This window comes from Scyliorhinus canicula, chromosome 10 (assembly GCF_902713615.1).
Source record: "Scyliorhinus canicula chromosome 10, sScyCan1.1, whole genome shotgun sequence".
Classification (NCBI taxonomy): Eukaryota; Metazoa; Chordata; class Chondrichthyes; order Carcharhiniformes; family Scyliorhinidae; genus Scyliorhinus; species Scyliorhinus canicula.
Genome location: NC_052155.1, coordinates 177,086,717 through 177,101,772, shown reverse-complemented (window position 1 = coordinate 177,101,772; position 15,056 = coordinate 177,086,717). Strand labels below are relative to the sequence as shown.

Below are 15,056 nucleotides of genomic sequence, written 5' to 3'. Positions count from 1 at the left end.
GGACTAGGATGGAGTTCTCACCGTTTATGTGGGTTTGGCTGTAATAACATTCAAGAAGATAAACACCATCCACATTAATGTAATTTGCTTGATCAGTCTCCTTGCCACTGAACTCAATATCCACCCCTCTCACCATCAGCACGCAGTGGCTACAACATGTATGACTTACAGGCTGCGTCGTTAAGTTTCTTTGAACAGTAACTCCCAGCCTTAAGGACTTTACCACCAGGAATGATGTCAGGCATCACCATTAGAGCACCATCACCTTCAATTTCCTCTCCAAATCACACAGCCGCCTCACCTGGAGTAATATTGCCATGGTTGGCCCAGTGTTGCTGGGCCAATAGCCTGGAAATTCCTACCTACCACTGTGCTGGAGGCACCATCACTATAAGGACCGCAGCAATTCAAGAATAAGTCCCACCAACTGTTTCCTGGAGCCACTAAACTGATAATAATTGTGGCACCACCAGTGCATCTCCCATCCAAGAATAAATCCAAAATAGGTTCTTGTGTCATGACTAAAACTGTTCTCGTATCCAAGTTAAATCTTTTGCCGAAACGTTTTCAACACCTCTTTCTATTTTCAGTCTTTGTCAAACCACACTGTTCAATGAAAATATGAAAATACATCGCACTTGACTGGGGCTGGTTTAGCACAGCGGGCCAGACAGCTGGTTTGTAAAGCAGAACAAGGCCAGCAGCGCGGGTTCAATTCCCGTACCAGCCTCCCCCAACAGGCGCCGGAATATGGCGACTGGGGGCTTTTCACAGTAACTTCATTTGAAGCCTACTTGTGACAATAAGCGATTTTCATTTCATTTCACCTATGCTTTCTACTTATTTAAGGGAAATGGTGGTGTGGTGAAAATGTCTCTGGCTGGTAATGCAACGACCTGCACCAATGTCTGGGGACAAATCCCACATTGTAGTTGGTAGAATTTAAGTCCAATTTATAAATAAATGTGGAATTGAAAGCTAGTCTCAGTAATGGTGCCATGAAGTGTAGAAGGGTGTTCTTTCTACCCCACAACAGGCTGGAATTGGGTGTCACAGATAGCTGTGGGTGTCTCTCCCCTGCAGGCTTCTGCGATATGTATATCTCTGTCTGGCTGCTTACAGCCATTTTGTTGCAGGCTTTTGCAGGAAAGCTTTCTTATTTTAAAATGTCTGTAAGTCTTGCCATTTCTGCAGCAATGTTGCCCTAACTGGCTCGGATGGAGAGTTGCCATAACTTACAGAAGCTATCATTAATTGCTGTGTTGAAAAAAATCTGTCTGGTTCACCAATGTCCTTTAGGAAGGGAAATCTGCTGGCTTTACCCGGTCTGGCTGACACGTGACTCCAGACCTGTGGCAAAGTGGTTAACATCTAATTGGCCACTGAAATGGTCTAGCCGCTCAGTTCATGGGTGATTAGGAGTGATCAGGAAATGCCAGCCTTGCCAGTGAAACACACATCTTACGAAAGAATAAATTATATATTAATTATATTATTATGTTCTTATGGGCAGGTTGTTTCCACTGGCGGGTGAAAGCAGAACTAGGGGACATAGCCTCAAAATAAGGGGAAGTAGATTTAAGACTGAGTTTAGGAGGAACTTCTTCACCCAAAGGGTTGTGAATCTATGGAATTCCTTGCCCAGTGAAGCAGTTGAGGCTCCTTCATTAAATGTTTTTAAGGTATAGATAGATAGTTTTTTGAAGAATAAAGGCATTAAGGGTTATGGTGTTCGGGCCGGAAAGTGGAGCTGAGTCCACAAAAGATCAGCCATGATCTCATTGGATGGCGGAGCAGGCTCGAGGGGCCAGATGGCCTACTCCTGCTCCTAGTTCTTATGTTCTTATGTTCTTAGGGACTGGTTTAGTTCACTGAGCTAAATCACTGGCTTTTAAAGCAGACCAAGCAGGCCAGCAGCACGGTTCGATTCCCATACCAGCCTCCCCGGACAGGTGCCGGAATGTGGCGACTAGGGGCTTTTCACAGTAACTTCATTGAAGCCTACTCGTGACAATAAGCGATTTTCATTTCATTTCATTTTCATTTCATTTTTCATTTCATTATAAAGCTAGTCTGAAAAGAATCCCAATTTTCTCCAACATTCTGATGTGATTTGGACACCTAATAGAATAGAATCACAGCATAATTTCAGAATATCCAAGATCTGATCTACCATATAAATGACAGCCAATGATAAAGGACTAATTGCAGATCTTTGAGTGGGACATGGCACTGAGATATTACATAGAGTGCTTACCTGCTCTTATGTTTTCATCCTGCACAGCCTCACTAAACAAATATGACGACAAACAGATCACGAAAGCTCGTAATATGCATGACTTCATTGTACCTATGGGGCAAAGGAAAACAATTATTTTACCGACAGACCCTGCAGTTCTCATCCCATTTTGTAAATCTGACTGCTTCCTCGTGAGGAAGTAAAATCCTAATCACGTAGTAACAAGGTAGTAGTAGCTGTCCCTTTAAAGGGGACATGCATCGGAAGGGTCACGTGACATGGTCGACCAATGGGGAACGAGTGCGGGCTCTCAGGGCAGAGCACCTGCTTTGCAGCCAGTTGTGAGAATTAAGATATCATTGATTGTGCTCTGGATATAGTTTGTTAGTTAATAAACGCTTTGTTGTTTGTTAGCCAACTGGTGGTCATCAATCATTGCATTTACTACAAAGACCATAAGAAATTGGAGCAGGAGTTGGCCATTCAGCCCCTTAACTCTATTGTCCTGCTGACCATCTGAACTAGTCCTATTCTGTGAACTCTGTGGTATTTCTTAGAGTTATAAAGTCATTACTGCATTCAAGGAGGACATATGACGCATTGAGTCTTGCACTATATTTTGTGATTGCTGTGCCCTTTATGACATGGATTTTTAGCAGCCTGCAGGTATTTATGCATCTTTAATGCAGAAAAAGCAGTTAGTGTGGAAAATGGATGAATAATCAATGTGAAGGAGACGAAGACAATGATGATAAACAGAGAGCTGATAACTGAAGTAAGTGGACAAGTCCTGGAACAGGTTAACAGGTTCAGATACCTTGGACAGACCATCGCTGCCAATGGGAGATGTAATCATGAAATCCGAAGGGGAATGAGATGGCTAAGGTCAGCTTGCTCAGAATGAAAGATGTGTTAAGATCAAGAAGCTGTACCCAAATCTGATGAAAAACATTGCTGAGGTGCTGCATTTTCTTACCTACATTATACACGGACAACAATCCGAGAGATCATTTCTGAAAAAAAGAGAAATGCTATCAAAGCTTTTTGTCTTGCAGTCAAGTGGGCAACTCCCAAGAACCTGCCAACAGCAAGGGGGAACAACAATTTAGAAATGAAAAGAATGTGCTGATTGATTGTTAAGTGGATATTGATTGGTGGAGATGTTGCAGTGGAGACTGCAGCAGGGAATAGTTAGCTTCCCAGCTTTGTTCAAATTCAAACTAGGTAGGTTGACTCAGATTGGTCAAGGTATCGCCCGAGGGAATAATCCGGGGAATGGCTGTTCCCCCAAGCTTTTATTGAGTTGAAAAAGGCACAGACATGGATAAGTTCCTTCTGCCTGGTTTTCAGTGTAATTCTTACAATGAGCAGTGTGGTATATGAATTTCATTGCTTGTGTGATGCCAGGCATATAGGCCATAATTCCCAACCAGTGGGTGTTATCAAATAGCACGTCTGTTTGGCTGTTAGCAACAGACAAAAGAACTGACAATACCCAAACAGCCCACGCTTGCAAAACTCAAAACAATGTCCAGCATTAGATGTGACTTTGCGATTGGACAACACTTGCTGAACAATCCTGTTTGTGCTAATAATGACATTGAAAACAAATGTAAGAATGTCAATCAGGCTCTTAGCGTGGCTCATGCACGCATGCTAGAAGACAGCTGGTAATTTCTTGCGAGCTATCCTGCTGAGTGTAAGATGAAAAGCTTTGATAGTATGTCTCTTTTTTTCAGCAATCTGTATTACCAAATGACTATGTGTATACCTGAAAGAGACGATTGTTAAGCTGAATGCAGTCGAGATGTGGACCTATAGGAGGATGTTATACATATCCTACACAGGCAGAAAGACTAATGAAGAGGGGCTGTAAATGGCTGAAACAAAGAGGAAATTAATGCATAACACCGAAGAGAGAAAAAAACAATATTTTGGTCACATTATTAGAGCAGGCGGTATACAGCGACGATTATTGGAAGGAAAGATTGATGGAAAACGTTAGGAAAGGGAAAGAGAGGAGAACATGGATGACGGATGTAATGGACTGGATGGATGCAGTTGACTTATGTGGAATGTGTAAGGACAGAAGTGGCGATCCATGGAAGCCAATCTTCTTGAAAGAAGATGACACCAACAAACAAATGTCGAAAAATGCTCATGGAGCCTCACAGAATCATAGAATCCCTACAGCCCAGAAAGAGGCCATTCAGGCCATCGAGTCTGCTTCGACCCTCTGAAACAGCACCTCAGCTAGGCCCACTCCCGCGCCTTACCCCCGTAACCCCACATAACCTGCGCATCCCTGGGCACCAAAGTGCAATTTTATCATGGCCAATCCACCTAACCTGCACACCTTTTGACTGTGGGAGGAAACCAGAGTACCTGGAGGAAACCCACACAGACATGGGTAGAATGTGCAAACTCCACACAGATAGTTACCCAAGACTGGAATTGAACCTGGGTGCCTTGCGCTGCTAACCACACAAAGACTTAATAAAAAATCTTGTTAATGTCAGTATTAACTACAACCTGGGACATTGGAGGTTATTTAGGTACATGCCTGTTATGTATCCGTGAGTCTTTCATATCCTTACCTCCAACACAACTCTTCTGAATTTGTTATTGTTTATATATGTGAGTGATCTGTGACCAAAATGTACCTTGGCTTACCCAGATATGTGAGTTTTACACAATAATAAAATTTGACCTAAAACACATTTTACAGCTACTTAATCAAGCGTATTTCTCCTTCAATTGAAGGAAATGCTTTTGTGAACAAAATCGAAATCCTTTATTAAAGGAATCCAGTGCTTGCACGAAGTGTGCACTAACTTTGATTAGTTTAAACGTTTCAGCTCCAGTCAACCTCAGTTCCAATTAGTAGTGGACCAGTGAGCTATCAGAGGGTCTGCAATCTTCAGAATCCCCATTGTGGTATTCCTTATGGAATGATGTGCACGCATGAGTGCGGCCTCAACCGGGATCTTGGATTCATGTCGCATTACATTCACCCCCCACCATCTGGCCTGGACTTGCAAAATCCTACCAACTGTCCTGGCTTGAGAAAATTCACACCTCTTTAACCTGGTTACCCCTATCTCTGGATCTATAAAGATTTGATTACCCGCAAATGCTCGCATTCCAAGCATTGTCTGGCATCTCTGACTTTGTCTATATAAATGTTTCTGGAACATACCTCTCCATTCACCTGAGGAAGGAGCAGTGCTCTGAAAGCTTGTGTTTGAAACAAACCTGTTGGACTTTAACCTGGTGTTGTAAGACTTCTTACTCCCTTATGGAAAGAATTGTTGATTACACTGGGTGACTATGAGCCAGGCATAGAATACTCACTTTTCCGGTCAAGGAAAAAGATTCAGAAACTACCATACAAGGATCACCAATGGTAGAACCTCCTTGGATTACCTGGGTTAGTGACAGCTCTCATAGCTACTCCTGAGCCCCCAAAGGGTAATCCAGCATCCTGGTATAATTGCAGGACTTTTGTTGAATTGTGCTTTTGTTTCATTCTTTTCACTGTCTTGAATGTTATTAACCCTACTTCCCCTCCATGTTCTTTTGTTTGAATGGTTTGAAGCTAATTGTTTTGCCACTCTACCATTGCTCTCCCTCGCCTTTGTTTAAACTTACCTCTCGGATTTCACATGGCTTAATCTGAGAGCCTGCTCCTATTGATCAATACTGTTGATCAAGAGCAGTCACTGGTTCAATCTGATTCTTAGGGACATAATTGGTAGCAGTGGAGGGGTGTCTCTCCAACAGATAATAAAATAGTCCCATCGAAGCAATAACTGCAATTAAATTGGAACTTCTTTCATCCACTTATTTCGAACTGAATTATGGTTTATCACATGTCATGTCAGATTTTCTAGCCATCTAACACCATTACAGCTGAGACAGCCCTTTATCTTTGTTCCTCTTGATATCATAAGCAATATGTTAACATCCTCCTAAAGAAAGCTCACAACCATAAGCAACCTTCATCACACCCAATCGACATTCTCCGTAGATATTTTTCTATCTTCACACCATTCCATTCCCTTCACCAATATTCCTCATTTGACGTTTATCCAAGAAATACAAGTATTACCTTTTTCTGACACACTGGAATACAAATTATTATGTCTTGCGCCAGTGTGGGAGATGGCCAGAAATTATTTTCACCATTGTGGCCCCTAGACAGCCCATGGGTGCATGACCAGCACTTGTAGCTCACCCCAATAAAACAGATAGATGAGGTTAAGCAATCCAACACCCAATGGATCAGATCTAATCTCTGTAGTCCCGGCACATCCAATCATGAAAAATGAAAAATGAATGAAAATCGTTTATTGTCACGAGTAGGCTTCAACGAAATTACTGTGAAAAGCCCCTAGTCGCCACATTCCGGCGCCTGTCCGGGGAGGCTGGTACGGGAATCGAACCGTGCTGCTGGCCTACTTGGTCTGCTTTAAAAGCCAGTGATTTAGCCGAGTGAGCTAAACCAGCCCCTCATGAATGGTGGTGGACAATTAAACAACTAACAGGTGGAGGAGGCTTCACAAATATTCCCATCCTCAATGACAGGAAAGCTCAGAATGTCAGCGCAAAGGAGAAGACTGAAGCATTTACACCCCATTGCAGCCAGAAGTGTTGAGTGGATGATCTATCTCAACATCCTCCTGAGGTCCCCAGCATCACAGAGGCTAATCTTCACTCCGCGTGATATCAAGAAACAGCTGAAGGAGGGCAGCACGATGGCGCAGTGGGTTAGCCCTGATGCCTCATGGCGCCGAGGTCCCAGGTTCGATCCCGGCTCTGGGTCACTGTCCGTGTGGAGTTTGCGCACTCTCCTGGTGTTTGCGTAGATCTCGAACCCACAACCCAAAAAGATGTGCAGGGTAGGTGAATTGGCCACGCTAAATTGCCCCTTAATTGGAAAAAATGAATTGGGTACTCTAAATTTATTTTTAAAAAAGAAACAGCTGAAGGCAATGGAAATTGCAAAGGTTGAAAACATTCCGGCAATGGTACTGAAGATTTGTGCTCCAGAACTAACCACACCCCTAGTTAAACTGTTCCAGTACAGCTACAACACTGGCATCTACCCGGCAATGTGAAAATTTGCCCAGGAATATCCACAAAAGGCAGGAAAAATTCAATCCAGTCAATTGCCACCCCATTGGAGGCCAATCATCTCAGTCCTGGGCATCGCTCCTCAGGGTAATGTCCTCAGTTCAACCATCCTCGGCTGTTTCAACAATGGCTTTCCCTCCGTCACAAGGACAGAGGTTGGGCTGTTTGCTGATGATTCCTCCACGTTTAGTACCATTCACAACTCCTGAGATACAGAAGCAGTCCATGTCCATATGCAGCAAGACCTCAACAACAATCAGGTTTGGGCTGATAAGTGGTAAGTAACATTCACATCACACAAGTGCCAGGCATTAACCATCTCCAACAAGAGAGAATATAGCCATATCTTTCTGCACTGTAAATTCTATGAAATTCTATGAATTACCATCAGTGAATCTCCCATTATCAACATCCTGAAACTGAACTGGAGCAGCCCTATAAATGCTGTCTTAATGACTCGAGCTTTGCTCGAGCTCTTTGATGCCATATCAGTCAAATGCTGCCTTAAAGCCAAGGGCAGTTACTCTCACTTCACCTCGCGAGTTCAGCTCTTTTGTGCATGTTTAGACCAAGGCTGTAATGAGGTCAGAAGCCTAGTGGCCCTGGCAATATCCAAACGGAGGGATCACTGAGCAGGTTATGGCTGTTTAGGTGCTGTTTGATAGCACTGTCATCAACACCTTCCATTACTTTACTGATAACGGCGAGGAGACTGATGGGATGGTAATTGGCTGGATTGCATATTTCCTGTCTTTAGTTGATAGGATATACCTGGGCAACTTTCTACATTGCTGGTAGATACCAGTGCTGTAACTCTACTGGAACTGTATAGCTCGAGGCTACAGGTCAGAGACTGGGAATTCTGAAGCAAGTGACGCACGTCCCAGGTCCCCAAGTCCACGATATACAAGGAACACGGCAGACGATGAAGGAATGCCCTCCATTTGCCTGGATGAGTGCAGCTCCAACATTCAAAAAGCTCAACACAATCCAGGATAAAACAGCCCGCTTGATCGGCACCCAATCGACCAACTGGAACATTCACTCCCTCCACCACCAACACGCAGTGTCGCAAAGAATATAAAAAAAGATGAGGTCCGAGGAAAATTTTCCAGCAATCTTCAGGCCTCTTGGTTTGGGAAAGGTGCTGTATTGTCTGGTGGGTGCAGGCTAATTTCTGTCCTATTATTGTTCTAATGTTCCTCTTAAACTTTCTGCTACAATATCCTACCTAAAAGGGGGTGAGGTAAAACACGTTTCATAGTGGACAGCTTTGTGACATTTACATAGAACCTACAGTGCAGAAGCAGGCCATTCGGCCCATCGAGTCTGCACCGACACCCTTAAGCCCCTTACTTCCAGCCTATCGGCGTAACCCAATAACCCCTCCTAACTTTTGTTTTGGTCACTAACGGCAATTTATCATGGCCAATCCGCCTAACCTGCACATCTTTGGACTGTGGGAGGAAACCAGAGCACCCGGAGGAAACCCACGCAGAACATGGAGACTCCACACCTCATTATAGGAAGGATGTGGAAGCATTGGAAAGGGTGCAAAGGAGATTTACCAGGATGCTGTCTGGTTTGCAGGATAGGTCTTATGAGGAAAGGTTGAGGGAGCTAGGGCTTTTCTCTTTGGAGTGGAGGAGGATGAGTGGCAACTTAATAGAGGTTTATAAGATGATGAGGGGGATAGATAGAGTGGACGTTCAGAGACTATTTCCTCGGGTGGATGTAGCTGTTACAAGGGGGCATAACTATAAGATTCAGGGTGGGAGATATAGGAGGGATGTCCGAGGTAGGTTCTTTACTCAGAGAATGATTAGGGTGTGGAATGGACTGCCTGCTGTGATAGTGGAGTCTGACACTTTAGGAACTTTCAAGCAGTTATTGGATAGGCACATGGAGCACACCAGAATGACAGGGAGTGGGATAGCTTGATCTTGGTTTCGGACAATACCCGGCACAACATCGAGGACCGAAGGGCCTGTTCTTTGCTGTACTGTTCTATGTTCTATGTTCCACACAGACAGTGACCCAGCGGGGAATCGAACCTGGGACTCTGGCGCTGTGAAGCCACAGTGCTATCCACTTGTGCTAAAGTGCTTCCTTACTTTTCAGGTACTACCTTCTGCACTGCATACGGGATTCACAAAAATGATACTTACATTAGCAATGTTATGTGTGTGCACTCCTCCAGCAGAATCTAAGCTGGTGGGAAGGTACATCAGCAATATTGGTAACACAGCCTTTGATTTTCCATTCATTAGGTCCTGTGTAAGATTACATCTTATGTGTGGGCTGCAGAAAGGCAGTTTTCTATTGCCAAGAAATGTATGTTGAAATACTTAACATGATTTTTTTTAAAAACATTCAACAGCTTGTTAAGACCAATTAAGCAAAAGCTGAAAATGTTTCCGACCAGCGTTCATTTTCCAAGTTTCAAACAGCCACTTGTTGTCTTCATGTTTTTCTTTAAGGAGCAGTAACAAGTGCCCTAATTCTCTTCTGCAGAAATTAGTCATATTGCAATTGGTGACATGACTTTGGTACACATGGAACCAAAGGCTGAGGGTTGAAAGAAAAATAAGGTTGACCAGCAGCCTATCTGCCCCAGCCAAAGTTACCCATAAGAACATATTTACAGGATCAGAGAAAACTACCTGTCATGCAGTTCTTTATTTAAATACTAAATATACAGCTTACAGACACCTTTATATTAATCTAAGTGAATACTGATCACAATTACATGTTGCATCAGTATTTTAATGTAACTTTAATGTAAAAAATGAACTATTTTGCACATGATAATTAGGCAAAGATCATCAGCACAGTATGTCCCTCCTCTGATAGCACTCTCCCTGAGTCAGAAGGTTGTGAGTTCAAGTCCCACTTCACAGGCCTGGGTGCTAAAATCTAGACTGACACTTTCAGATCAGAGATTATACCAAGGTCCCATCAACCCTCCCAGGCAGATGTAAAATATTCCATGGCATTGTTCAAAGAAGGCAGGTGAGTTATCCTCAGTGCCCCGGCCAACATTCATCGCTCAGCCGACATCATTAAAACAAATTGTTCTTTGTGGGGCCTTGGTTTGTGTCAATTAACCACCATATTTTCTGCATTACAACAGTATAAATGGGCAGAACCCCAAAGCTATCTTTCCATCCATGAGGCTATATTTCTTTAATGCCTGCACTATTTTTGCAGCAAGTCTTTCATGTGGCACCTTATAAAATACTTCCTGCAAATCTACCATATTCTCTTTATCTATGCACTGCATGACTTTTCCCAAACAAGTGGTTCAATTAATCAAGCATATCCGGATCTTTACAATTCCATACTAAATAATAATTATGTCCTAAAGCACATTCAGACAACTTCAGCTAAAAAAGTATGTTCTAAAATTTCTATACAGTTTGCACAAAACGCTCCAAAAACACTTCAATTCTGCGCTGCGCTGGGAGGGAAATGCGATCTTGAGTAAATGAAGAAGTCTTGTAACAGCATGCAGACCACAACAGGAAGAAATCTGTCAAATGTTAACTAAATTCACCCGATATCAATTTACTAGAATTGTCTTCCACCGACCACACAAGTTGCCGACCAGAATCATTTAAACTATAGCAAGAGCACTTTAGAAGTGTCAATCCAGACGTGAGTCGCTGTTTATCTAACAGGTACCAGAGTTGTGTACAATTGATGCCGGCAAACAGGACACATGCTTTGAAAATATTGGCAGAAATGTTTTTAAACAAGCATAGAGCTCTTGTTGCATCAGTAATATTTGTGAATGAAGAATCTGGACGATGTATCCTATTAGCAAAACAATACATTACAAGTTGATTAAAATGCATCGGTTCTAATTTATACGGAAATTAATTAAATAACACATATTCCTGAAAACGAAGAAAACAATGGACACTTTAATACCCAGGCATTCTTACAAGCTTAATTTAAAATATTCATAAAATATTCATAAAATCATCGCAGGCAGCAACAGTATTTTTTCAGATGGGGACACACTCACTGTTTAAGACAAGTTGTAGTCCTGAGATGCTGGCACTTCGGTTGTTCTCTGACACTCGGTCACTGGGAATAAATTGTGCTGCTTGCTTGTCTCTCAATCTCTGTGAGCAGCAACTCTCTGCTGACTTTATTCCCGGTCACTCTGCATCTCTGTCACTTGTGTCCTGTCCTGTTTTCTCTCTCTCGCTCTCTCTATCCCACCCTTTCTACGTCTGGTACATCCACATTCACGAGTCGCTGACTTGCAGCCCTGCACTCATTCTCCCAGCCTATAGCCCAGTGGCCCCTTGTCCCTGCCCAAGCCAGTGCGCGCTCCCCGTGGTGGCGCGCGCCTGCAACCCCCCTGCTCCAAGGGCGCGCGCGCTCCCAGGCTCAGGTTGCGGGGGCGCGCTCTGCAAGGCTTGCCAGGCGCTGAGCAATGTCCCTTGTCAGCCTGCGGCGAGCTACCACATTATTGCTGATGTGTCTGTGTGTGTGTCTTACTGTCTTTCACCTTCTGCTCTACACGGACGCTGCCTGAGCATTTCCAGTAATATTCTTAGTTTTAATTACTTCCAGGTGATATTCGCTGGGATACACGAATATCTACATTAAATGGGAAATGGGGCACGATTTTAGGAGCAAGATCTTGCTGGGATGGAGTCCAGTGTCCAACTGTTGTACTTTCATGATTGATGTAATTGGGCAATGTGTAATGTTGCATTATAGTTATCAGCCCTTAGGTATCAACATTGAATCCTTAATTTACCCCTGAGCAATAATTTAATTTTGTATTTCAACTGGGGAAACGGGTGTATAGGTTCATGTTGATTGCATATTCTGTCGCTCTATATATTTGGTGCCTGTACAATTTATAATGTAAGGACGGCAATTTATAATAATAATCTTTATTGTCACAAGTAGGCTTACAGTGCAATGAAGTTACTGTGAAAAGCCCCTAGTCGCCACATTCCGGCGCCTGTTCGGGTACACAGAGGGAGAAATCAGAATGTCCAAATTACCTAACAGCACGTCTTTCGGGGTTTGTGGGAGGAAACCGGAGCACCCGGAGGAAACCCACGTAGACACGGGGAGAACGTGCAGACTCCGCACAGACAGTGACCCAAGCTGGGAATCGAACCTGGGACCTCGGCGCTGTGAAGCAACAGTGATAACCACTGTGCTACCATGCTGCTTGTATTACGACCAATTGTTTCCCCTTTTAAAAAGTAACTCTTGACATGGGCTGCCTTGAGGTTCCTTGAGGTTCTCTACAATGGCTTTCCACGCACCACTCCCCCCCCCCCCCCCTCACCCCCCCCCCCCCACCCCCCGGGTAAGAAAAGCCTGGCTTTTGGGGAAATTCATTTTGGAACTGGTGGGTTTTTATTTTGCACAAGATACGCCACATCGTTGGAATTCCGACCAGTCAGAGAGATGTGGGAATGTTGCGTCTGCCCTTACAGGAAATGACAGAGAGACAGGGGAATAGGGCATGCTGATTGTCACAATTAACTGCAGCAAGTCGCTTGCTTGCTGCCTGGCTCGATTTGGTCCTGGATCCCTCTCTGTGAGGGAACTACCGTTCTCCCCACTGTCCTCACAAGAAAGCAGCTTCCGGATGTCAGAGAGCAGCAGATTTTATCGCGAGGGCCCTTATCACACCTGCATGATTTTAAAATAAATAAACACTCCGGGCTTCTTTCTTGCTTCTTCAGAGGATGTGAGCATCGCAGCACTTAATGCACTTAATGATTGTCCTTGAGAAAGTGGTAATTAATGGCGAACCACCTTTTTGAACCGTTGCAGTCCTCTTGCTTGAGGTATTGTGTTATCAGGTGAGAAATCCGAAGACTTACACTCTCTGGATCTGATCAACATGTGAGAGAGGAAAGACACCTTTATCTAACATCCTGCCGAATGAAAGAGACCCTCATTTATCTCGATACATCTTGTGTCGGTAACTAGAACCAACACATACCAGAGGGCAGATGAAAGGCAGATTAGACACCCTGAGATTAGTTTTAATGTAGGAAACGCAAATATTTGCTACTGGCTAATTCACAACATCCAGCCGCACACAACGTCTGGGCAAGGTAAAGAAAGCACAGGTCTTGCACAACTTATCAGCAGGTATTTTGATGCTGAACACATTATTTACATTTTTTTTCATCGCATTCTCCGGCCCTGACTCGCCTCGCTGGTGCCATCCCCTATTCTCTTGAACAATCTCTTGTGCTGTAAGTAGATAAACCTAATGCAACAAAGAAGCCAACTGTTAAAAATAACACACGTAGAGTGTGCCAAACTGTTGAGACAGCCTTTCATCCGAATGTACAATGCCAAAGCTCACAAGTAAAGCAGTTATACCCTGATTAGCACGGTGCAGATTTTCTAGATTCAATCTAAATTTACAATCTTACACATTACGCTATGATTTCTCAACCAAGTAAATGTGTACAGCTGTGTTTTCTTATGCTGCATGTGCCAGTTTGGTCAAGTTTATCAATGTAAAATAATTCTGTGTACATAGATTCAAAACCTTCTGATCGGTGCAGATCATGTTTTGCATAATTGTTGTCATAGTTGAAAGACTATGATCGTAACTACAACTACAATTACAACTACATCGTAATGGCATTATTGATCTCTATTTTCACAGGGCATTTTCACATGCTGCCCATCAAATACAGTATGGAGAAGCAAATAGACACTTTTCTAAGGTTAGGACGTATTTTCTGAGGTTTGGAGTACAAAACTGAACACAGTTCTCCACTGATTCCTGCCGAGGGTTTGTGCAATTGAAACATCATTTCCTCACTTTCGCATTTCAATTCTCTTGAAAAAGAGGTCAATATTCTCTACATCTTTTTGATTACTTTTTGTATCTGTGCAAACGCAATCAAATGATCAGTGAACATTGAATCATAAAATCCCGACAGTGCAGACGATGGCCATTCCCCACCCTATCCCCAAATCCCCACCTGCTTGTTAGGTGAATTGGACATTGTGAATTCTGCCTCTGTGTACCCGAACAGGCGCCGGAGTGGGGCAACTAGGGAATTTTCACAGTAACTTCATTGCAGTGTTAATGTAAGCCTACTTGTGACAATAATAAAAGATTATTATTATTATTATTATTAAACTACACATCTCTGGAAACTCACGCAGACACAGGGAGAACGTGCAAACTCCACAGTCACCCAAGGCCGGAATTTAACCCTGGTCCCTGATGCTGTGAGGCAGCAGTGGACGCCTAAATGTCGATACTCATTCACAACAGCAACCACCTATATTTAAAAGCTCAATCGAAAGAGGTAGGTTTAAACATGAGTCTTAAAGGAAGAAAGCGAGTGAGAGAGGGAATTCCAGAGCTGAGGGCTGAGGCAACTGATGGTGTGGGCACACCAACGGTGAAGCAATTAAAATGTGCGATTGAGGCGAGAATTAGACAACAATATCTCGGAGGATGGAGACTACAGAGATAGATGAGGTGAGGCCATGGAGGAATTTGAAAATAAGGATGAGAATTTTAAAATCAGGGTGTTTTTTAAAAAATCATTTACGGGATGTGGGCATTGCTGACTGGGCCAGCACTTATTGCTCATCCCTAATTGCTTTTGAATGTCTTGCTAGGCCAGTTAAGAATCAACCACATTCCTGTGGATCTGAA

General features: G+C 43.4%; 1 protein-coding gene across 1 annotated transcript in view; it reads right to left on the bottom strand.

The window, feature by feature from the left end:
* Positions 1 to 11,697, bottom strand: part of si:dkey-225n22.4 (collagen alpha-1(XXI) chain) — a 229,012-nt gene extending 217,315 nt beyond the window's left edge. Inside the window, exons 1-2 of the mRNA XM_038810217.1 lie at positions 11,406 to 11,697; positions 2,258 to 2,350 (exon numbers count right to left, since the gene is read on the bottom strand). Of these exons, the coding sequence (XP_038666145.1) occupies positions 2,258 to 2,345 (88 nt within the window). The 5' untranslated portion in view covers positions 2,346 to 2,350; positions 11,406 to 11,697. The remainder of the gene's footprint in view (positions 1 to 2,257; positions 2,351 to 11,405) is intronic.
* Between the last annotated feature and the right edge of the window lie 3,359 nt (positions 11,698 to 15,056).